At 43.8% G+C, this 25,392-nt stretch overlaps 1 protein-coding gene across 3 annotated transcripts in view; it reads right to left on the minus strand.

The window, feature by feature from the left end:
- Positions 1–25,392, minus strand: part of ARHGEF26 (Rho guanine nucleotide exchange factor 26) — a 149,354-nt gene that overhangs the window by 9,151 nt on the left and 114,811 nt on the right. Inside the window, exons 12-15 of one of the 3 annotated variants that reach the window (XM_061418053.1) lie at positions 19,470–19,679; positions 5,758–5,825; positions 4,465–4,569; positions 2,228–2,381 (exon numbers count right to left, since the gene is read on the minus strand). In XM_061418053.1, coding sequence (XP_061274037.1) covers positions 2,239–2,381; positions 4,465–4,569; positions 5,758–5,825; positions 19,470–19,679 — 526 coding nt within the window. In that variant the 3' untranslated portion in view covers positions 2,228–2,238. Of the gene's footprint in view, positions 1–259; positions 2,382–4,464; positions 4,570–5,757; positions 5,826–19,469; positions 19,680–25,392 lie in introns of those variants that run through there. The other 2 variants (XM_061418044.1, XM_061418062.1) reach the window with 2 other exon arrangements.

Raw genomic sequence — 25,392 nt, forward strand, 5'->3', positions numbered from 1 at the left:
AATGATTTGAGATAAGCTATTCAGTCATGAGGTTTTGTGGAAACTCTTAAGAAATAGGATGGCCCAGTTCTTAAAAATGCCCCAGCGTTTTAGAGCAACTGAGGCCCACATGTATCCAAAAAAGATCAGACAGACAGCTTTCATACTAGCTACAGATACCTTTTGAGTAGAAGTCTGATTTAGCTCAAAATGCAGCAAACTTAAATGTACTAAAATGAATATGTCCTACAGTAAATTAAATCACATCAGCACGAAAGAACAAGTATATACAAAATCTTTATAAACTCACATTTTTGCCAAAAGTGTACAAGCAGTCTCATTTCACTGGGACAAAAAATATTTTTGTTCTCCACAGGTCACTGAAAGAAGTCATTGTACAATTCAGAGAAGCTATACATAGAAACTGAACTGGGTGTGAAAAACAATACTGTGTCACTTACAGTTGAACTGAAACATTGTGAATGTGTTAATACCTGCTATAAAACAATGTTTTATCTAATAAACGGTATTAACCCGCTTGCTAAATAGGCTTTGACTTATGCACGTATTTCCAGAACTGTTCAACATCTCATACTGATACAGGATCCATACAGTTGCTAATTTTTAGTTTTAATAGGATATAAGCAAAAAATAATAGAACTGGTCTCTTTGCAAAGCCACACATTTACTTTCCTTCTGTGAAAATGACCCATTAGTTAAATTTTTTTAGCCTCTCCTCCAAAAAGTCTGTGGTGTTTTACCAACCCTGAAACCTCACTAGCTGAGTCCATGGCTACTCTCCACTGACAGACTTGCCCAGACCTCAAGTTGCTCAGGACCTGGAATATCTATACCCAGAAATGTTCCACTGATAAAGGACAGTGGTCCGGGGTGACGCAGCCACAGGTGCCACCCCACCACGGGCTCAACTGCTGCAGTGACAGGACACAAAGCAGGTGAGCCAGGCTCGCTCGCCTCTGGCACTGGGCTTCTGCAGTCAGTCACACAGGTAAACTGGTTGGCAGACAGCAGCTGGGGACATGGCAGACAGGACCTGAGTCCTTGAAGGGTGTTGCCTTTGCCAGGCCCTCTGTGGAAGAGAATGGAGTAGGGGTGGAAAGTAGCTGCCCATAAAAAAAATCATTCCTCCCCCTCACTCTTCCAAACCCTCCATTCCCTCTTTATGATAACATTCAATTATAAGAACTCTCCTCTCTCCTTGTACTAGTGGAAGAAATAAAGTTCTACAGATAAGAGTTAAGAGACTTCAGCAAGCAAGGCCTTTAGTGCAAATAAAATGAGTTCCCATTAAGGTCAAAATGTTATGCTGTAATTAAGTACCATGCTGGCTTCTTGATACCTTTTAAGGTCCAATTTTACCTTCTTTGAAATGGTTAAAGTATGTTTCAGCCAATTTCCTTCTGCAAATAGGAGTAGGAACTGTCCAAAACTTCATGTTATTGAAGGCAAAGCGGCCTCACGTCATCTAATCAGCTCAGTTGAGTCTGTTTTTAAAAAGCAGGACCCTTGTCCTATATTCAAGATTTTCTCACGTACGTGAGGCATCTAAATTCTATGTTGTTAGAGTAGCCTATGTTTTATTAGAATATATTTACCTAAGACCAGAGTTAGAAAGAAAAATCTTCTAAGGCTCCTTCCCTTCCAATGAGGAAAGGGGTGACAAAAATTCAAGTGTCAATTTCCCTTTTCTGAGAAGAGGTTTAGAAAGGCTGGGCTCACCTTCAGAACTCTAGCAGTTCCTTTTGAAATCTATCAGATCTAAAATATAAAAGTCAGGAAAAATAGTTACAAAACTGGGCATTTCTTAAAGACATAAAACCTTGGTAATACTGGAAGAACCATGTGAAGGAGATGTTTAAAGAGAGCTAATATACATTCTTGGTTAAATGAAGATAGAGAAAATGAGGATGCAACATCTTACATATATTTTCTTTTTATGTCAGGACATGATACAATGAGGAGTCGCTGAGGCAGCCTGATCCCTGAAGTGAACTGCTCAGCTATTCTGTTAACCTAAAGAGGTTTGCAAAAGGATTGCTGTGCACAGACTGAGCTTTGCGGACTAACCGTGTCCAGTAGCTGTTCTCCTGAGAGAACAGAACCACCTGGCAAACTTAAAGGCAAGTGTTTCCATTCTTAACTAGGCTATGTTAAAATTAACATCAAAACCAGCTCTGAACCAACCAGCCCACCATGATGTAGTGCAAATCTCGCAGTGGCAGAATACCCTCGGAAAGGCTACACGTTGGTCTCCAGTCCCAGCAAACGTCCCATTCTCTCCACATTCTTATCAATTGTAGCTTGGCATGTTATCTCCTTAGCACATTCCATAGGAAACCAGCCCCGTTCTCCATCTCGAAGTCTTTCCCCTTCATACCAGCCTGCAAAAAAGAGCAGAGGTCTCAGGGGACACCAAGTATTTGGAGGAATCTTGATTGTGTTTGGCTCCAAGGGAGGAGCGTAGGGGCAAATTTCAGAGCCAGCATTCTGCCCCAGGTTGGGTACCACAGATGACGCAAGGTGAGGAGAGAGGTGGAACAGAGGGAAACCTTTCAAGAGGGGATCAATGGCATGTCATGATGAAAGGCAGGACATGATCAGAGGCCCTGAAGTCAGCTGGTTGGGAGAGTTTAGGAGCTTGGGCTGAGTTGAAGAAAGGAATGTTGATGCTTTGGGTAGCGAGAAAGTAATTTTTTTTACTTTATTTTTTTATTGAAGTATAGCTGATTTACAGTGTTTTGTTAGTTTTAGATGTACAGCAAAGTGATTCAGTTATATATATATATATTTTTTTTTTTTTCAGATTCTTTTTTTCCCTTAAAGGTTGGTTATCTCAGAAGTCTCGAACTGTCCTGATTTGTTTTCATTCCTTTATTCTGTTCCATGGCAGTGATTTCCACTACTGTGTATTCCAACTCACTTATCCATTCTTCTGCCTCATTTATTCTCCTGTTGATTCCTTCTAGGTATGTTTTTCACTTCAGTTATTGTATCCTCCCACTCTGGTTGTTATCTTTTATAACTTTTTAAAACTCTGTAACTTCTCTGTGCATCTGTTCTTTCCCATATTCTTGGTTCATCTTTATGATCATTACTCAGAATTCTTTCTTGAGTAGATTGCTGATCTCCACATCAGTTAAGTTGCTTTTCTGAGGTTTTATCTTGTTCCCTTGTCTGAAACATATTCCTGCGCCATCTCATTTTGTCTAAACTTCTGTGTGTTTTTTTTGTATATTTGGAAGGTTAGTTGTGTTTCTCAAACTTGGAGAAGTGGCGCTCTACAGGGGATGTCCTGTATGTCTCAACAGTACACTCTGCTCACTCACATCACCCAAGGGCCAGAGGCTAGCTGGTGCCTTCCCACTGGTAGGTGGACCTGGGTCTTGGCTCTCTGGTGGGCCAAGTTAACATGGCCAATCAGCAGGGCCATGTTATGGGTTGTGTCTACAGGTGGCTGTGGGTTCAGGAATTCTTTAGGGAGCCTGTCTGCTTATGTCTGTGGCTGTGTTCCTGCTCTGTTGATTGGCTGGCCTGAGGCTTCCCATTACTGGAGTCTCTGGGATGTTGGGTAGAACCAGGTCTTGGTACTAATAAGCCAGTATGTCAGGCACCAGGATTATCATGTGGTTGAACATAACCCAGTATGCCTGCCACCAGTGTCTGTCCAGACAGTGAGCCACAGCTGACTCCTGTTTCCTCAGGAGAACCTCCAAGACCTGCAGGTAGGTCTGATGTAAATTCCTGTGGAGTCACTGCTTTTGCCTTGGGTTCTGCTTACACATGACCTTGTGTATGTCCTCCAAGAGTGAAGTCTTACTTCCCCCCGACCTGTGGAGAGCCTACACTCCCACTGGTTTTTGAAGCCAAATCTCTGGGGGCTACTCCTCCTGATGTCAGACCCCCAGGTGAGGAGCTTGAAGTGGGGCTCAGCACTCACTCCTGTGGGAGAACTCTTGTAATATAATTGTTCTCCAGTTTGTGGATTGCCCACCTGGGCGGAGGGCATGTGAGATTTGCTTGTATCGTAAGTGCACCCCTTGATCTTGTTGGGTTTCTTCTTCTTTGTCTTTGGATATACAGTATCTTTTTTTGGTAGGTTCCAGTCTTTTTATTGATGGCTGTTTACCAGTTGTGATTTTTGTGTGCTCAGGAGAGGAGGTGACCTTAGAGTCCTTCGACTGTACCATCTTGTCCCCCATCTGACTTAAATGAGGAAGGAGGAAACTCTGGAGCTGAGAACTAGGTCACTGGGGGACCAGGAAGGAAGGAAACCTTTCATGGTTCCTTTTGACTAACAGCCATGTAACTGCAGCCTATTAAAAAACATTTAGAAACAGTAATGTGTAGATAAAGGAGAGAAAGGTGCATAGGAGAAAACCAAAGGTTAGGGAACATAAGCATTGACAATAAAATGAGACCCTGAATGCCGGACCACCACCACCCCACTGAAGCACTCCCACTCACCATCGCTAACACGCTGATAAATAAGGACCACATCCGCCACCTGCAGAGAGAGTTCGTCTGGCTGCTTGGCAGTAAATGATCGAATGATTTCCACTTGGGTCAGTGCTGAGGGGGAAAGAGGACATAATGAGAAATGAAACAGGGACAAATCAATAATTTGCATTTACTCAGCCAGCATGGATAGAAAAAAGGTAGGCTCCAAAAAGAAGCAGAAATGAGTTTCTAGGAACTCCCTTACTCAGCCCAGAGCTTCAGTTAGAAGCTCAGAGTCAAGAGAGGCCTTTTATGATACATGAATCCCCTCAAAAATAGCCTTGATAAGTCATTAGATACATCACACAATACAACTAGAAACAGCCACGGGGGAAACTGAGGCAAGACAGATTGGGTATGTGCCAAGGCCATGCAGCTGAGGATAAAATCCAAAATCTATGCAGTTCTCCTGGTTCTCACCCAGGGTGCTGCCCCAGCCCACCTAGAAGCACCTGCGAGCTGCCAGAGAAGTGTAGAAATAAAAGAAGTTCCAGCCAAACGTTAGATCCTAACAGACAAACTTTTACTTCAGTGATTTGGTCCTGGCTGACCTGAGTTCTTACTTTGTTTTTTAATATAAAACTTGATTCCAGAGAAATTTCAAGCCAGTCACTAAAGCTTTGACTTTAAGCTGTGATTTGTGAGTGCTCCAGGAGATCCAGTTTTGTTGCCCCAGTTCTTTGAATTTGCCCTTCCAGCTAGAATCACCCAGAGCAGCATAACGTCAAAGCAGAATGCTTAGCACGTGGCACTACCCTTCACTGTGTCAGTTCCTAGCTCCCTAGAAAATTAAAACATTTTTAATATTATTTAATAACAAAAAGTCAAAAGGAAGGGTAAAGTGATTTACCTTAAGGTTAAAAGTACACTTTAGTATGGAGAAGGTTTAAATATGCTACTACTGCCCATTAACAAACTAGAAATGGAGGAGCTTGATAGTATAAGCAAGGCGGTCAAAGTACATTTAACTTTATTCTATCATATTATATAAATGATGCACCTAACTTGCAGGTGATTTAAGAGACTCAGGAAGGCTATGCAATGATGTGCCACATTTATAGAGCAAAGAACTGCACTTGAGGTTGGAATTTGTCCCCTTGTCTTCCAAAGTGGGGTGCACCCAGTGCTGATGTGGGGCAGCAAGAAGGAAACCTTGGAACTTAAAAAGCGGGTAGTGTGGAATTTAACCACTAACAACCCAGCAACCAGCAGGGGGCAGAGCTCTCTCTGTTTCAGATTGTCAGCCCTCCGGGTACTTACAGGTCCGATCTGGAGGCTGCTTCCCACTGCTGTGTCCCAGGGCGGTTATCCAACGGGCTCGCTCACTCCTAAACGCAGGGAACATCCAGTTTAGAGATTCGACAGTGCTTAGATACAGAATGAGGTATATTCTAGAATGTAAAGGCTTCTTTCCCCCAAAACAGGGCAGAGATTCTCTAGAAAGGTAAGCACTGGTCTTCAAAACCAATTTTAAAATGATAATCTGGAAAATGTAAATAAGCCCCAAACAAGTCATTGTCAAGAGATTCTGAATGACTCTGTCTTGTTATTAAGTGGAATTTCTCATATGACGGTTTGTTGTTGTTGTTTAGTTGCTAAGTTGTGTCTGAATCTTTTGTGACCCCACAAACTGGAGCCTGCCAGGCTCGCCTGTCCATGGGATTTTCCAGGTGCAAATACTGCAGTGGGTTGCCATTTCCTTCACTAGGGGATCATCTTGTTAACAAATAGCTGATTACACTAATAATCGCAAAAAGATACTCTGTACACTCACAATCTGACATTTAACATTTCAAAATAAAATTTCATGAAAAAAAAAATCCTAGTAAATCTGTCTCTTGCCACTCCCTCCTCTCTTTTCCCTGCACACTCACACATTTCCAAATAAATGAGAAAACTGGAAAACTGACACATTTAAAGTTGTTCTGTCCTCCTACAACAAACATTGCCAAATGTAAGCCTTAGTGAACTAGAAATTCTCTGTTCTCAGATGCTTAAAGTGATTTAGTGATTACAGACAAAAGAAATTTAAGGTTTAAAAAAAGGATTTTTTTATATTACGCTATAATTATATGAAACAATAATTATTTAACTAAAAGATCAAAAGTTTAAGATGAGCAAACATTACTCTGTAATACAGTAACCCCAAGTTTCTGATTTGGACAGTCAAATATTAGGACTGTGATTAAATAAACCACACAAACATATACACTTTAAAATCTTTTAGGAAGCATTTGTCAGACATACCACTTGAGATACATTATTTCCTTTAAGTTTCCCAAAAGCCTGTTCAAAGGATGAGAAGACTAAACAGAAGTTCCAAGGTAAGTGACCCAAACCAAGGTCAGTTTCTACTACTATACTCTACCTAAGTAAGGGATTAAGAAAGGGATGCCTTATAATAATAAAAAATAACCAGATGGGACCTAATAAAACTTAACAAGGTTTTATACAGAAAAGAAAACCATAAACAAAATGAAAAAATAACCTATGGACTGGGAGAAAATACTTGCAAATGATGGGACCAACACGGGCTTAATCTCCAAAATATACAAACAGCTCATACAGCTCATAGGGCTTCCTTGGTGACTCAAGAGAGTGAAGAGCAATGAAGGAGATGGGTTCAATCCCTGGGTCTAGAAAATCGATCCCTGGCTCGGGAAGATCCCCTGGAATAAGGGAATGGCTACCTACTTCAGTATTCTTGCCTGGAGAATCCCATGGACAGAGGAGCCTAGTGGGTTAGAGTGCAAGGGGTCACAGAGTAGGACTCAACAACTAACTTTCTCACTTTCATACAACTCAGTTAAGAAAAACCCAATCAAAAAATGGGCAGAAGACCTAGACACTTCTCCAAGGAAGATGTACAGGTGACCAGTAGGCATATGAAAAGATGTTCAACCTCACTAATTATCAGGGCTCCCCTGGTGGCTCAGACAGTAAAGAGTCTGCCTACAGTGCAGGAGACCCAGGTTTGATTCCTGGGTCGGGAAGATCCCTTGGAGAAGGAAGTGGCAACCCACTCCAGTATCCTTGTCTGGAAAATCCTATGGACAGAGGAGCCTGGCAGGCTACAGTCCATGGGGTCGCAAAGAATCAGACATGACTGAGCGACTAGGCACATAAAAAGATAGCCTCACTAACTATTAGAGAAATGCCAATCAAAACTACAATGACGTATCACTTCACACCAGTTAGAATGGCCATCATTAAAAAATGTCTACAAATCACAAATGCTGGAGAGAGTATGGAGAAAAGGGAACCCTCATACACTGTTGGTGGAAATGCAAGTTGGTACAGCCTCTATGGAGGTTCCTCAGAAAACTAATGAGAACTACCATAAGGATGCCTTAACAGCCTGGACGTGAAAGATGCTTCTGTCATTCCATCTTTATTCTCTGACATGTATCCATCCTTCCATCCAGACCAACTTGTTATAGTTGGGAATTTGACATGCTGTTCCATACCTTTCCTATTCTTCTCAATCTTGAGTGTGACCTTTCCTCTATTTTTAACCAAGCTGTGTCCGCTCATTATCACTACTTAGTTCCCTGTGGTGGCTCAGTGATAAAGAATCCACCTGCCAATGCAGGAGACGCAGGTTTGTTCCCTGGGTCGGGAAGATCCCCTGGAGAAGGAAATGGCAACCCCTTCCAGTATTGCCTGGAAAATCCCATGGACAGAGGTGCCTGGCAGGCTACCGTCCATGTAGTCACAAAAGCACTGGACTAAACAAGATCATATTATTGAAGAACATGCATAAAAAACTGCACTATTAAGTGTATACAGATCTGTAAGTATTACTTAGGTACAACCATGTACTCACACCCCCAGATCAAGACACAGACCTACAAGGAGGTTCCTTTCTGTTCTTTTCCAATCAATGAACTCCCGCAAAGGTAACTGCTGTTCTGATTTCCATCACACAGACAAGTTTTGCTTATTTTGAACTTTATGAAAATGGAATCCTATATTGTTGTCCACTTTGATATATCTGGCTTCTTTTGTTCAAAACATTCACCCAATATTGAAAACACAAGGCTCATCTCCTCCAGGTCGGCCTCCTCTGAAGCATGAACCACATTTCTGACATCATCTCGTTCTGGTAATGCTGTCCCCAGGCCCCCCTCCACATAGCTCTGTCACACTGCTGGGCAGGTACATACTTCCTGAAGGCAAGCACCTTATCTGTGTATCTGCCTGCACATAACAGGAACTAGTAAACACTGACCTCTGCTAAATTGTTACTACGCATTGCACACTGACCCCATCTTTTATGGGCTTATCTGTTTCTCCAACTGGGCCATAGATTCCTCCAGGACAGGAACTGGATCCTGTAAATAGTATAAGGGATTGTGTATATGCCAGGTATGGTGCTTTTTTGTATTTAGTGAGTACCATCTCATCTTTAGAACAGTTTTGAAAATTATTACCATTTTTTTTTTTCAGAGGATGAAGCTGAAGTCTGGAGTGTTAAGCACCTGCTCATAGTAAAACTGCTAAGTGGTAAAGTCAGACTGTAAGCCAGGCAGCCAGGGATCAAAGAGGTGGCGCTCCTTAGCAAGTGCTCACAAAATAACCAGGGAGGCAGGAAGGATAGAAACTGCAATTTCCTGAAAGACAGACTTACTTAAAAGAAAAAAATGAGGCCAATCCCTGGTTGAGCTGCTGTGTCAAGTAGTAATATGCAAAGTTCATATAGAAACTCGTGACACAGCCTTGCTTTTAAGAACTTCATCTCTCTCTAATACAGGCCCAGGGCTTTAAGGAGGTTTTATAAGGAGCCAGTAAAGCACTTCCTCTCTCCATATAATCCCTTTGTTAGGTAAGGGATTTTTTTTAATTCAAGCTCAATGAGAATTTCTAAAGTACAAAGGCAATTGAAAACTAAACAGTATCTTAAGGATGGAAGCGCTGTTTGCCAAGCGTAACCTGAAACGATCCATCTGTGTCTCCACACGCCATATCCAAACCTGTCCAGCTCACCATAGCATCTTCACATGGCCCTTACTGCCGTCTGCAGTCCTCAGCGTGGACCCTCTCTGGCCCTGAGTGACTGGTCTCAGCAGCAGCCTCACCCCGCAGCCAGCTTCCAGAAGTCCAGATGAAATCTCGCTCCTGTGGCATACTGCCTGGATGCTAATGGCATCCTTTAGACACAGCGGCCCCTCACAGGGACTCCAGGGCACAGAACAAGACACTCCTTGTTGCCTTGCTGAAAGGAGCCGCTTCTTGAAAGGGCTTCAATGGGATCAGCCCCACCCCCTCTGAGATGCCATCAAAACCGCACGACATTACCCGGGGCTTCCACAGACTGTGCCAAGGAGCTCCCGCCTGTCATGAGGCGGAAAGCACTGCATCTCTAAAGCAGGGAGGAGACTTGCTCCACGTAAAATGGAATTCTAAGAACAAGAAAACCTTGGGTGTAGACATACCCATTATTAAATTTAGATATCAGGTCCAGGGCTCAGAAGCAGACAGCTATTTTCTCTAGGGACAATGAGACAACACAAATTAACAGTCCACACCAAACCTAGTTCATTGAGATTTCCCTCTGCCCAAACAAAGTGCCAGAATCGACAGTCAATGCCACTAATGGAGACCCGAGGCAGGTCAACTTTTAAGGCACTTCTGACTCCTCCTTTCAACCGGCATTCACCAAGTCCCTGCCTTTGCAGGAGCCCTGTGGTAGGCAGGGGTTGCTAAGTGAGTAGTACGGGGTCTCTTGCTCTTCACAGCCATCAATGAGGGATCAGAGCAAAAGACAAACACACAGAGAATCCAACGCAGCCTGCATTGTGCTGGGATGGCGCCTTCTCTGTAAAACCCATCTGACAGGAGAGAAAGGGGACTGAGCTGAGGAGAGACCCCTTTGACACAGATATCTGGAAACGCAGTCCTTTCTCTCTACATGCGTGAAATGATGCACCTCCAGTTCCCCACTCAGGAGTCAGCCATCGTAGCACCTTGACCTGTCCCTTATATGATTATGCACAGGTTTAAACTTAATTGCACAAAGGTCAAAGACATAGCCAAGCTGGACTTTCATTGAATATCAGGCATCTGCTAGAAAAGACTGATACATCCTGAGAAAGTGGAAAGCAGACTGAAACAGGCAGGAGTGTGGATGAGATAGAAGGGAATGAATGTGCCCACGGAGGGCTTCACTACTGGAGGGGGTCGTCCTGGTTTTTCAATAGAAGCCCAGAGACTTCAGCTGCTGTTTGACCTTCCTTTATCCCTTTTAAAATGGCATTTGACCAGACCCCTTTTGTGCTCCTTTTCACAGCCTGCAAATTTACTTATGGTTCCTTTTGAAACTCCTGTACCCATGGCCTTTGGAGAAAAAGTCCCCTGAGCCTTCCTAAGGTGACCATGCAGACCGCTGTTTCTGTTCATTCTCTCACACATTCAGTTCAACGAGATGAATTCAATATGTGATCCAAAGAAAACCCACAGGGCAGAAAACATTTTCATGAATGCTGTGCAACAAAGCCTTATAAAGCTGTACCAGCTCAACTTATTTTAAAAACTCTAACCAAAGCAAAGTAGTTCCCCTAGCTCACTAAGAGTTGTAAAATTCATATTCTGTGACATGTCATATAGTTAAATCAATTGTTTCTTGTCTGTCCTATCAAACAGCTCATGAAACCTAGTCTGGTCCATACATCCTAGAGTTAACTTGAAGTGGGTCAACTACCTGTTTCCTTTAAAAAAAAAAAAAAGGCCAACGCCATCACCTGCTCTCGTTTTCCTGGATATTAATGATGAGGAATCACGAAAGATTAAGTATCCTGATGGGCACCTACAAATGTAAAAGATTATTAGACGTAGATTCAAAAAATTCTACAACCTAAAATAAATTTTTCCCATACAAAGTGTCATCTCTGGATTTTTCTTAAAGGGTGAAGAGTAGGTTAGACACACTATTTACAGTTTTATTCCATCCTATTTACTTCCTGTTAATTAAGTCATTAACAGAAGCAGGAAGAGAGCAAAAGACTGCCTGCAAACAATGCCCCTTTATCAGGAGGCCCAGGAGTGGGCTGTCTGAATGGCTGACAGGACTAACCACATCCATTAGGCATCTAGTTCATCTTGTGAGACAAATTTTGAGAAGGACCTCTGATTACAGCTTAAGGTGATTATATCTTATAGCAAAATAGAAGATAAAAGTTTGTGTTCATTACTAAACATGTCCTGCACAGGCTGGACCCAAATGCCATCCAAATTCCACTGAGAACACAGGAAGCCAAGGGCACCACTTGCCACAGCCTCACTCCATGCCAGCTGCAGCTGTCTGGGCTTCCTTTTAATGAAGGCAGACAAAGGGGGCTCCCGGGCTCCAACATTCCTCTTGAAAGGCCAGGGGGAGAAGCGACAGTAGGAAACCATTCTGCCCTCGTCCTTTTATCAAGGGTCAGCTTCTGTGTTTTCCACAGACTATTGTCTCATTAATAATACAGTGACTTAAGATCTTTAAAAAGCAAACAGATATAACAGTATGGCTTAGAGGTACATCCTTAAAATGGTTTAACCACATCCCTGAGAACAAATGTTGCAAAACAGGTGGAATTTAGATAACACTTGCTCTAGCAGCACAAAACTAACAACAACAAAATCCCAGTGAATAGAGATTGAGAGAGAAGCAGTATTTCCCTGCACTTGGTTGCAAGTCCACCTTGGCTTGGATATAGAAAAATGAATTAGATTAATTGTGGGGCAATTCCAAAAAATACTCATTGGGAACCTGCTATGTACCGAGTGAGAAAAAGACAAAATAAGCCGAGTGTGGGCATTAGTAGTAAAACCATGCAGAAGCGGAGAGAAGAGTTAGAGGCTCTGAGGATGCCTCAAAAGGTAAAGGATATGCGGTTGTCCCGGGGGGAGGTGGTTGGATGGAAACATGTAGGAAGATGCAATACACTTTCATTCAAGAAGAACCAGTCCAGGATGGATCTGTTCAGACCTAGAAGCATCAGAAATGGTACCACGTCTCCCAACTGGATAATGTGAAATTAAAGAAACGGGCATGTTAGGGGAAGCAGAAGGTACCAGTGATGACCAGTTTCAGAAAGGCTGCATTTCTGAAGGGGAAGTGGAGAGGAAAGGTTACATGTGGGGAAAAAATGAGAGTGCACAGATAACAGGTTGAGAAAAATTCAAAAAAGAAGGGTCAGCATAAGAGAGCTGGATGGCTAACGAAATGGCATTAGAAGTAAAGAAAAAGGAAATCTGGGCTGCTGGGGGTGGTCCCCAGGAAACCATTGTTCATCTTCTGATGCAGTGCCCTCAACCGGGCAGCAGAGGAAGACACCATACTGAAGATGGTTAAGGAGTAACTCAGTATAGGGCATCAGCTGCTCAAACCAAAGCATCATCGATTCCTCTTTCCCTCCCGGCTACCCCAACTCATCCAGTCCTGAAGCTGGCCCTGTTGCCTCTGCCTCCCAGTATGTTTCCATCTCCTTTCACAGACTACAGTCCATGCTGCCATTTGACTCATATAATAGGACCCTAACTGCTCTCCCCCATGAATCTCCTGCCTCCACACCTGCCTGTCCAGCTTATGCAATTCTAAACCAGTGCTTCTCGAAATATCTGGGGTGAACTGGTCTTCACCACCCCAAGACCCCCACCCCTGTTCCAATTCAGTGTGGACCAACTGTTCTCAAATACAATGAAAATGAGTTGCTGTTGAAATAATCACACACTCTGATACTGCAGAAATGTCAAATTGCTGTATGTTTTTAACTGTTTCCCTCAGGCCGGGCCAGGAACAGTTTGAGGACTGGCAGCCCACAGAGCCTACTGGAATAGCTCTGCTAGAATGCTCCAGGCTCCCAGTGTGTCAACTACCCACTCTCCCCTGACTTACTCTGATCTAGTCACTTTCACTACGTTCAGGCCAAGTTTCATGGCAGTTGGGACATGCTGTGCCCTCTGCATGGACCATTCTGGCCATGCCCTTTCCCACAGGTATTCACCTTCATCCCTCAGGGCTCAGTTCAAATGTCCCCGGAGACGTCTTTCTGCGCCATCTAATTTGGAGGACATTCTCCACCCTAGCACCTAACACTCACTCCAGAACACACTGCCTGACTTTACTGTTGCCACTGCACTTTTTTTTTTCCACTTATTTTTAATATTAGGTGAAGAGGGCTTCCCTGGTAGCTCAGTGGTAGAGAATCCACCTGCCAATGCAGAAGACATGGGTTTGATCCCCAGTCTGGGGAGACCACACGTGCTGCGGAGCAACTAAGACCGTGCGCCGCAACTACTGAGCCTGAGCGCTAAGGTCCCGGAGACCTCGGTTGGGGGCGGGGGGCGTGGTCAGGAGTGGGAGAGCAGAGGGCGGGCGAGAGGGGACTGAAGGGGAAAAATGAACCAACAAGCATGGCGCCTGCAGCAAGCGCTTGGAATTCTCGGGAACAAGGCCGCTTGGTGCTCTCAGGAGCAGCGCTGAGGGGCTCCCTGCAGAGGAAAGACCTGGCACCGGGAGCGAGCCCAAGGACTGAGACATCTGGTAACTTGAGGAGTTCCAAGAAGGGTATTTCAGGAAGTGGGAAAAGTGGGCAAAGGAACAGAAAAGGAAGTTTTTAAGTGGAAAATAACCTGGGGGGTGCAGCATCTATTCAGCCTTGTAAAATATTTCAAATCACATGATGCCCTAAATTTTCCTTTTTTGAGTCTGTGGACTTACACACTGCACATTTTAGTAGTTTTTCACATTTGATGGCAACTGGCTTCCTGGAGTCTCCCCTTCAGGTCCAGAATAAGGCCAGGTGGGAGTGGGATAGTCTCCTGGCTGGCAGCTCTCAGGAAGAAGCTTAAGGTTATTAGAAGGCTAGAATCAGAAAGGTCAAGGTCGAGTCGCATCTTTGTTGGCAACCCATTTCCTGTGTGATTTCAGGCAATTCACTTCACCTTTTGGAATCTCATCTGATATCTGGGGAAAAAGCCGAGGGAGCTGGACATCAGGCTTATAATGAGGGTCACTACATATTGTCTAAAGATGCTCTGGAGAGCCAAACAGGGGGCTCTTCTTAATTTTGCCAGAACAGACATAACAATGATCCCGAAGAAACCAAGATGCTGTCTTACTTATATGTCATCTTACTTATTACGTGCTTCAAAACTCTGAAGCACCATCCTCGAGAGACACCCACAGCTCCCTTCTTCATGCTCTCTGGCTGGCTTAGTGTCTGGCCCATCCCAGATGCTTGCCAAGTGTTTGCCCCACTTCCTTTCAGTGAGCTTTTCTGCATTCTTTGTGTAATCAAAGCTATTAATCTGTTCTTGCACAATTCCACTGTCTTATGACAGCCGAACTGTCCCTGTGCCAAAGAGCCGCCCCCTTCCTATTGCTGCTTCCTATTCCCAGGTGGCCTCTACTAAGAACGGTTTTTCAAAGAAGGTAAATATTTAGGTACAGACCTCATTCTTTTTCAAACCAAAGAATAGCTAAAGAATGTAAATAATTGATCTGAAATTCTGCAATTAATCAAGGCCAGGGTGGTGATAAAAACCTTGTTTTCTCAACTAGATTGCTAATGGACTATTTTAACCACATATAAAAGCTAAAAAACATTCTCACCTATACCTTTTGCAAACCTTAGATGCAAGGAAAACATTCTACAAAACCAAAACTCTGACTGTTCAAAACCATGTAGCCCAGTGTCAACCTGCACATTTCCAAATACAGCATATGACAGCTTGCCAGGATTTTAAACAGCTGATTTGAAAACAAAAAAAAAAGTGCATTTTGACTGTCCTGTTTTTTTTCAGCACCAAAGTATTTGTCCAGATTTTTACTTTGCAACTGTAACTGAGTTGGGATCAGGGGAGAATGAGGGAGTCATTCCTTCCATACCCAAGGAGAGAGCTACCCGTTCACATCTTCTGGAAAGTTCTCTTGCTATTAATTAAAGAGCTACAAATATGAGTCATACCCACGGGTTTATGGGTGACACAACTAGATATTCTGAGAATTTCTGGTTGAGGAAATGAACATCCATTCAGTCCACGGCAAGAAAAAGGGTGGAACATGGATACAGAAAGTCCCAGGAAAGGACTGAGCGTTGGTATAAAAACTGGACGTGCCGGCTTACTGCCTACTCTCTTGGAATAATCTCAGAAACCAGCAGCAGAGATTACATAAATTATGGATGAGACAGTCAGGAAAAGATCTGTTGATATGTTGGCAAGATCTGAATAAAGAACAAACAATCCTTATAAACACAGAGAAAAGGAAAACATAAGCGAAACCAACAACACTTTCTCCCTTATTAAAAATGACAAACGAATGTCTTCATTTCTGAATAATTCTTTAGAGTGTCTGGACAAGCAGTCATCTCTGAAGTGTTTAAGACTTATTTTCATCCTTAAAGTTCTTTAAGATCTAAAGTTCAGACGTACTAAATTCTCTTTTTTGAGAGAGGCTTCCCCCAAACAGAGGAGATCTAGGTCTGTCTTTACACGCTAAGGGATTTAATCATCTTTTTTAATATAAATTTATTTATTTTAATTGAAGGTTAATACTTTACAATATTGTGTTGGTTTTGCCATACATCAACATGAATCTGCCACGGGTGTACACGTGTTCCCTATCCTGAACCCCCCTCCCTCCTCCCTCCCCGTACCATCCCTCTGGGTCGTCTCAGTGCACCAGCCCCAAGGATCCTGTATCATGCATCGAACCTGGACTGGCGGTTCGTTTCATATATGATATTCAGTCAGTTCAGTTCAGTTCAGTCGCTCAGTCATGTCCGACTCTTTGTGACCCCATGAATCGCAGCACGCCAGGCTTCCCTGTCCATCACCAACTCCTGGAGTTTAATCATTTTTAAGAGTTGAAGAAATGTCTTCAAGAAATGCCTCAGCCCTGGCCTTAGGTGTGTCCCCCTGCTGGTCACCTGCACAACCCAGTAAGCACCACACCCACCAAAGGTGCCCTCCCCAGATGTGCAAACACAGAGGAGCATCCTTGGAATGCGGCAGGGCTTTCCAGCCCTTTCCTGGAAGAATTCTGGGGCCTGAGGAAGAGGCATTTCTTTGTTTTATAAACAAACACAGGGGATGGCGCTCCTTTTCTTATTCATTCCCTCTGTCAGCTTGAGAAGTGCATTTGGAATACTCCCTTTCTGCTGTTTTTAAATCTCAAATAGCTTTCTATACCCTGCCCCTCTTGGTTTTCTTTACCCTTTGAAAAGTTACTTCTAGTGCCCAAAACATGAAATGATCATTCATCGTTTCACGTGGTTAGCTTTTCCCCTTCTTTTTCTTTTCTTGTATCTCTAACAAACCAGGGTCCCTGTTAAATATTCTTAGAAGAATATTTAAGAAGAACTTAAGAAGAGGGTAGACTTGACAATTAAGCCCCCTTAGCTTACGAATTCTTATATATTAAGAATATTTAAGAAGAATTCTTTCATTAAGATTTTGTTACAGTCTTAGGGTTGTTATTCACCCTGATTCATTTTCATCACACCATGTAAGAGCCAAGTAGGAGAGAGTATAGGAACCCCAGAGAACCAAAGATTAGGGACCTTCTTTCCCTCCAAGGCTTCAACCTCTGACCCAACATAATTCCTGCCTATGATGCTATGGTTTTTCCTGTGGTCATGTATGGATGTGAGAGTTGGACTGTGAAGAAGGCTGAGTGCCGAAGAATTGATGCTTTTGAACTGTGGTGTTGGAGAAGACTCTTGAGAGTCCCTTGGACTGCAAGGAGATCCAACCAGTCCATTCTGAAGGAGATCAGCTCTGCGATTTCTTTGGAAGGAATGATGCTAAAGCTGAAACTCCAGTACTTTGGCCACCTCATGCGAAGAGTTGATTCATTGGAAAAGACCCTGATGCTGGGAGGGATTGGGGGCAGGAGGAGAATGGGACGACAGAGGATGAGATGGCTGGATGGCATCACTGACTCGATGGACGTGAGTCTGAGTGAACTCCAGGAGTTGGTGATGGACAGGGAGGCCTGGCGTGCTGCGATTCATGGGGTCGCAAAGAGTCGGCCACGACTGAGTGACTGATCTGATCTGATCTGATCTGATGATGATTATTTTAAGAGGAGGCTTCCAGTTTCCAAACAAATTGGTCAACTATCTCTAAGTGGACAAAATTGCAATGTAACCGAATAGGATCCTACAGGGCCTTCTCAGGACAGAACCCCACCCCCAGTGTCCTCTGCTGAAGCTCCTTCCAGAGGTACCTAAATAACAGTATCTGATGCACAGTCTTGAGCTATGTCACAGATACTAAAACCACCACCAAAATGGAAGGAATTAACTACTTGATGATCATGCACCCCCAGACCCACCGGTACCTAAGGATTGATAAGGTAAACCACCCTGTTACCTGAAATCAACCAATCAGAACTGTGCACCAGCTGACCACATACCCTGTAACCCCTTCCCTCACCGGGCCTTTAAAAATGCTTTGCTGAAATCCATCTGGGTGTTTGGGGGTTTTCAGAGCATAAGTCATCCATCCCTGTGTTGGCACCTTTACAGTAAAGGCTGCACTTCCCTCATCACAACCCGGCGTCAGTAGATTGGCCTTACAGTGCACAGGCAAGCCCCGGACTCAAGTTTGGTCAATAACAGCGAGGGTAGACTTGACAATTAAGTCTGCTTAGCTTCATCCCATATGGGCTTCCCTGGTGGCTCAGATGGTAAAGAATCTGCCTGCAGTGCAGGAGATCAGGTTCGATCCGTGGGTTGGGAAGATCCCCTGGAAAAGGGAATGGCAACCTACTCCAGTATTTGTGCCTGGAGAATCCTATAGACAGAAGAGCCTGGCAGGCTACAGTCCACAGGGTCACAAAGAGTCGGCCATAACTGAGCAACTAACACTACCGCTACTACCTTCATCCCGCATGAGAATGGACTGCCTACTAACTGCTGCTGAAACCATAGGCACAAACGCGATGACTGTTCTGCCTCTGCATAAACTCTGGACAGGAAAGAGGGTTCATCAAAATGTTCGGGAACCACTGAAGAAAACCACCCACCTTGACCAGGCAAGACGATAACCACTTGCATGAGTTGTCTCACAACAGCAGGGTCCTGATAAGGAACGGGGTGCTGCCCCAAAAAACTAATCAGAAGAATTTGGGAGGGGCCAAAAGGAGGGAGGAGATGCCACCCTATAATGTGAGCCAGCCTCCCAGAAACTGTCATGCCAGAATCCATCATGGCTGAGAGATGTGCATGCCACCAGGGAGGACCCTGAGTCAAACCAGGCATGAGCCAAACAAGATGACTCCTCATGACTATGAAACCTCAGATCGTGGGCTCTGGCAGAGAGGCCCTCCTGGGTTCCCTTACTGCTGCTCTCCACCTGGGCCCCACTTCCCTATCAAGCCTCTTGCTTTGTCAGCACATGTGTCTCCTTGGACAGTTCATTTCCAACTGCAAGACAAGAGCCCACTTTCAAGCCCACTTTCCAACTGCTAGACAAGACCCACCTGCAGGGGGTCCCCCTTCCTATAATAAATGTATTTCCCTAAACCCAGTGTCTCTTTTGATAAATCACTGGGCTTTCTGCTGCCTGGCTGAAGGTAGGTGGTTGCAAAATGACTTCAATTTCAGTAGCTAAGGAAACACAGGGCCTAGAATCAAACTACCAGTAAGTCATATTCTAGGGCTCCTGGGTCATATTTTTATCAATAATTAAACTGATTTTTAAACCATTCTGTACGTATAAAAGCACACTACCTAAAGCAAAACACATCCATCAGGACTCATGGGGACAAAAATAACATCTCTCTCTCTCAGTACGTTGAGAGGATCAGAGTGAGAAGACGAGTATCTGTATAAAACACCCAGATGCTACGCTTGGTGCATAACAGGCAGGCAATAAAAATACACAGTAGGTAGAGTTTTACTGTTTCTAGGGAGTCTGTGGCCCAAGGGTAATTAGACCATCAGCAAATATGCTGAAACCCTCGCCCTGCGCATACTTACTGCGTCTCTGCTCCCAGCAGCATCTCCACTTTCTCATTTGCGTGGTTACTAAGGACGGTCAGCGTAAAGAGGTGACTGGCAGAGTTCTGTCTTGAATAAAGCATTGTGGAGCTGTTCTTCCCTGGAGAAGAATTAAGCTCTTCACTGTCACAAGACTCCACCAGTAGCTGATCTCTTAAAGAATAATCATTGACATTGTAACTTTCTTCACTGTTAAGAAAAGGGAAAAAGAACGTTATCAGGAATTCAGTGGATGAGACTGTGACACTGTCGATTTTCAAGTCACACTTTGGGGGACGTGGAGGGGAAGGGAAGGAGGACAGGGAGAGAAGGATTTATTTTAAATAGGAATTGAACTCTGAATTATTCCTACTGATTCTGAGTCAGTATGTGTGCTCATTCACTTCAGTTGTGTCCAACTCTCTGTGACCCCATGGACCGGAGCCCGCCAGGCTCCTCTGTCCATGGGATTCTCCAGGCAAGAATACTGGAGATCTTCAGACCCAGGAGCTGAACCCACATGTGTTATGTCTCCTGCATTGGCAGGCGGGTTCTTTACCTCTGAGCCACCTGGGAAGCCCTATGAGTCAGTATAACCCTCCAAAATGAAAACCTGTTAATTACTATTTTTCTGTTGTATACTGAATTGTATCTTAGGTATCAAAGCAATATCAGGACTCCCCTGGTGGTCCAGCGGCTAAGAGTCGATGCTCTCAATGTAGGGGACCTGGGTTCAGTCCCTGGTCAGGGAACTAGATTGCACATGTCACAACTAAAGATCCCAAGTGCTGTAACTACAATCTGATGCAGCCAAATAAATATTTTTTTTAATTAAAAGCAATATTAAAAACAATTATTAAACCCCCCAGGTTTCCTTTTCCACTATCCTGGCATTGCTGCAAAAAGTAAAACATACAGACATCATGGTACTGCTTGAACAGCTACTCCCGTCTCACCTCCATCTGCAGGATGAGATCTACTCACACTCTGGGTGGCAAGGCCGCACTACCAGCCTCCAAACCACCAGGCACAGGAGGGAAGACCAGTCCTCTGGCAAGACCCCCAACCCTTCCTCCCAGCATGCACAGCCTCACCACCTGCTTCAGAAAGCACCCACTGATCCCACCACACCCTCTATCCCTGCTTGTGCCCCAGACTGGCCCCCTGGTGGTCTTCATTCCCCCGGATGCACTCTCACCTGCACAGCCTAAGCACGTGCCTAATTGGGCCTCACCTCCCCAAACCTTCAGCTGGTTGCCAAACCCTTCCACTGCGTCTTCTGGAAATCCAGCTAAATCTTCTAAATCCTCAGCCTCTTCTCTGAGCTCTCTCTCTTTACCTTCTTGCCTTAACAGATACTAGGCTCCTTCTAAAGAGCACCGCCTCCCTAGAAGGCTTTCCACCTGCTTGAGTTTCGTTATTCCAGACAACAATCACTTCCTCCTCCCAGAATGCCCCCCAGTTTTGTGCTCATGCCATCAGTCTCTATTTTATCATCAAAGTCATCTCCAGGCCCCTGGATCCTGCCTCATCCTCATTCATGAGTGTAGCTGCTGGCTTCCTGGAACTGTCCAACACTCCTTTCTTGAATTTCCATGTGGCAATCCTTCCACAATTCTGGCCTCTCAGTTCCTTGATTTCCCCTTCAAGGATAGACCCTGTTATCACCAACTGCAACCTCTCTTCAATCCCAATGTCAAAACCACTTCCTAACCAGCCCTGCTAGTCTCTTTGACTCATCTCTTCCAATCCTCAACCCCAACAATTTTAAGCCACCATTCTAACAACCCATTGATTCCACCGCCTTTCCCTCCATCCTTGAACCCTCATGTCCTCTCATTCACTCTTATTCAATTATCCAACTTGAATTTCCTGATACCTAGTTATATAATCACTCCTTGTATACAGTCATTTTCTTGGCAAATCCAACTCTAGTTAGATACAGCTCTCCTCTATCTCTGTCTGTCCTCACAGTTGAACATGGCAGAGCTCAAAAATAACTGGTGAATAAATGGATGACCATGCAATACATTCTAATGCATTCTAAGAACCATATTGAGCAATTAACTTACCTAATAACAAATGCAAATGTATGAACTCAGGAGAGCTAAGAAAAGTCCTAGTGCTTAACTATACTAGGAAATTTCAAAAAAGGCCATTTTGCTCAAGATTTCTGAGAAATTTTTTCATCTGGTAGTGGGCATCTGTCAACCATTCCCTTGTAACTCTCCTTTAAAAACTTTATGGTCTTTTTAAAATTTAGTTTGATAGATCCTTCCCCCACCCCAAACCAGCAAATACAGTTGTATCATCCAAAAAAGTGCCTTTTGATCAAGGCTGTTTGTTGCTAGGGTAATAATCTGTATTAACTGGAAGTTCACAAGGCAACATCATCTCTGAAACCCGCTGAGACTGCATACTGACCAGCACAACTGTCCTCAGAATATATAAAATATTTCTCATATCAAAATGAGGGTTATCAAAGTTCATGTGACTTTTATAAAAGGAGGAAGCAGGAGGAAATATAACAATATTATATTTTTTAAAGATCTTGTGTACCAGAACCAAAGCAGTCAATTTTGGGCAAAGCAGGTGTGGGGTTGCAGCCTGCAGGCCTACAAGCCTCGTAGTTGCCCAGCCTCAAGACAGACCCAGCAATGACAGAGACGTCAATGGTTTATGGGAGAGGGGATCTCACATCTGAAACAGAAGGGTCCCAGAGTGACAAGTGTGTTGCAGGCGGCAAGTAGACCAGGGCAGCAGTCTTCAGTGCTCGAGGGGAAAAGCTACCATTTACAGGGGGAAGTGACATCAAGTGGGCTCACTGGTTTCCATGAAAATGTCCCTCACAGCACCTCTGGTTAACAATTGTCATGAAGGCAGATGTTTCCCTTAACAGACTAGCATGTGGAGCTGTTCTGGCCAAAGGATCAGAACAATCACCAGCTGGGGCAGTGGGCAAGCACATTCCTGTGAGTTGGATATAGGTGAGGGAGGGATCCAGCGGGGCATGTACAGAGAATAAGAGAATAGCCATCTTTAGTGGCCTGCCCATACAGCAGGTAAGGCTTATAATACTGTCTAGACATCTGAGATACAGATTTAATAAAATCCAGGACTCAGGATAAGACCAAAAGGAAAAAGAATAAAAACGAAAGCAAAACCTCAACAAGAGCTGCAAAAACGAAAGAAAAAAAAAATATGAAGCCTTCTTTTGGACTGTCCTCTCTCTGCACCCCTGAGCTACTCTCTTGGTCCAACTCACAAGCTTAAAAAGATCATCTTTTAGTTAAAATCATTTCCAGTTAAAAACAATTCTGCTCAGAGAACTCCAAGCTCCCTAATACTGTGCACATGGAGTATTTAGGCAGTGCCCTATGCCAGGACATTGCATAGGTATTCTCTGTATTCCCAAAGAAATAAAAGGCAAAGAAATCTGCATGCTATGAAGGCATCATTCAAGATGATGCAAATTCCGAAAAGGCTTCAGCATAAAGTGGCTTTACTTACTAGATGGTCCCCAACAGGATTCCAAACCAAGAGTTCATAGGAAACTCATGCAAATGGACATGAATAAGCTACTTAAATCTTTTTTTTTTCCCTCTTAATTTTCAGAGTTATTACCCCCTGTGTTTGCCTAAATGCAAACAATATCAGCTAGTGTGTTTCACTGATGTGTTGAATCTCTGACCTCAGGAGTAGGTAATTAGAGACAGAAGAAGAAGAAAAATTAATAGAATTTGTTTAAATTGTTCTCTTAAGCCATGACAACTACAATCCCCTTAAGACCTGGGGTGCCCATTTGATCCAGTTTATGCCTGTTGTCCTCTCAAATGTTCAGCCGGGATGGTAAAGAGCGGCCACCTCATTTATAGCCATGCGAGTTCACCTCAAGATATCTGGTTTCCGCATATCTGGGTCACTGAACTTTCCCACTGTTCTAACTTCTGTATCCAAAATAGGGCACAGGAAACAAGTGTGCTGTTTCCTTAACTGATTCAATAGCAGTCACCCAATATCATTACTTTATCTAGACCTGCGAATGTCTTCATTATGTAATAAATAATGTCCACAGCTTCTTCACCCCTCCTTTAACTCACTTAATATAAAAAAAAACTTGATTTAACAGTAGTCAAGTAAGCTATTTATCCTTGTCAGCTACTATTCAAACCCAAAGGAATAAACAAGGAAAAGGAACTCGCTCTTGCTAGCATGTTTGTGCTCTCTCACACAAAATACACACTCACACAATCTCATGAAGGTTCAAATTACTATCTCCCCCTCTCCAAATCTGCTGAATACTGAGTGAAATTCATTCTCCTGATGACAACCAGCACCTACTAACTCTCTCACACTAATACAAAAGGATAACTGTTAAAATATGTGCTTAAGGATTTCTCTGGTAGTACAGGGACTAAGAAGGTGCCTGCCAACGGAGCAGACACAGGTTTGATCCCTGGTCCGGTAAGATACCACACGCCTTGGAGCAACTAAGCCCGTATACCTAGAGCCCGTGCTCCACAACACGAAGCCACTGCGATGAGAAACCTCTGCACCGCCACAAAGAGTTAGCCCCTGCTGGCTGCAGCTAGAGCAAGCCTGTGTGCAGCAAGGAAGACCCAGTGCAGCCCAAAATAAATAAATAATGATAAAAATACGTGCATAAGCAGAAGAGGGGGGAATCCAGAGACAGACGCAGCCATTCACAACCCCATTCCCTCCTCTGCTGACCCACCTGTGTCCAGTAAAGTATAAAACAAGCTCAGCTGGGTTGGGAAAGATCCCCCTTCCCTAAGGGAAGTCGATGCTAATCAGACTTCCCCATGTTTGTTTCTTTCATTAGCAAACATATGGTTTCATAGCCTCTGAAACAATCTGGATCATATATTTAGGAAGTTAAACTGCTCAGAAAAAGGCAAATGGAAAAACCACCTTTCCTTGAGCGGAGCAGTTTACACGTAGACTTCCTCTGATTGTCTTAGCCGCGCTCCAAGTTTACCAGCTGCTCATCAAAGAGCAGACGCTTTGTGCAAGCACAGCCTCCTATCAGGCGCAGCAATCAAATCGATACAAGCCTGTGGCTCTGTGGCATAAACAATGATGGGTCTCCCTGTCGAAACTTACAGTCCTAGTATACTTACAGTCCTAGTAACCTTTGGGAAGCCTTTTCTTTTTTTAACATGATAAAAAACTATCAGAAGAGAATGGGATATGGTGGTAAATAAATACCTCAATTACTCTTCCCTCAGAAGGCATTCTTTTGTTAAGCAGCTCAGATACTGTTTGGTTCTACTGCATGCAACCTAGCAGCATGCACTGAATACTTTTCAGCCCATGATACACCTTTTCTGAGAATAGTTGATTCTTAAAGTGAATATTAGGGAGCACTTTTAACTTTCTCTCCTGTCAATTTCTATAAAAGTTGGAATGCTTTCATGATGGGCATATATTTGAAAAAATAAAGCAAAAGTATTAGTCGCTCAGTTGTGCCTGACTCTCTGGAACCCCATGGACTGTAGCCTGCCAGACTCCTCTGTCTGTGGGATTTCCCAGGCAAGAACACTACAGTGGGTTTCCATTTCCTTCTCCAGGGGATCTTCCCTACCCAAGGATCGAACCTGGGTATCCCGCATTGCAGGCAGTCTTTACCATTACCCAGGAAGACCTGGGCATATATTTATTACTTTTAAATAAGGGCAACATTTACGACTTCATACATGCATGAAGTAAAAGTCGCTCAGATGTGTCCGACTCTTTGCATCCCCATGGACTATACAGTCCATGGAATTCTCCAGGCCAGAATACTGGAGTGGGTAGCCTTTTTGTTCTCCAGGGAATCTTCCCAACCCAGGGATCAAACCCAGGTCTCCCGCATTGCAGGCAGGTTCTTTACCAGCTGAGTTACTAGAGAAGCCCACATACA

Source organism: Bos javanicus, chromosome 1, assembly GCF_032452875.1.
Source record: "Bos javanicus breed banteng chromosome 1, ARS-OSU_banteng_1.0, whole genome shotgun sequence".
NCBI lineage: Eukaryota > Metazoa > Chordata > Mammalia > Artiodactyla > Bovidae > Bos > Bos javanicus.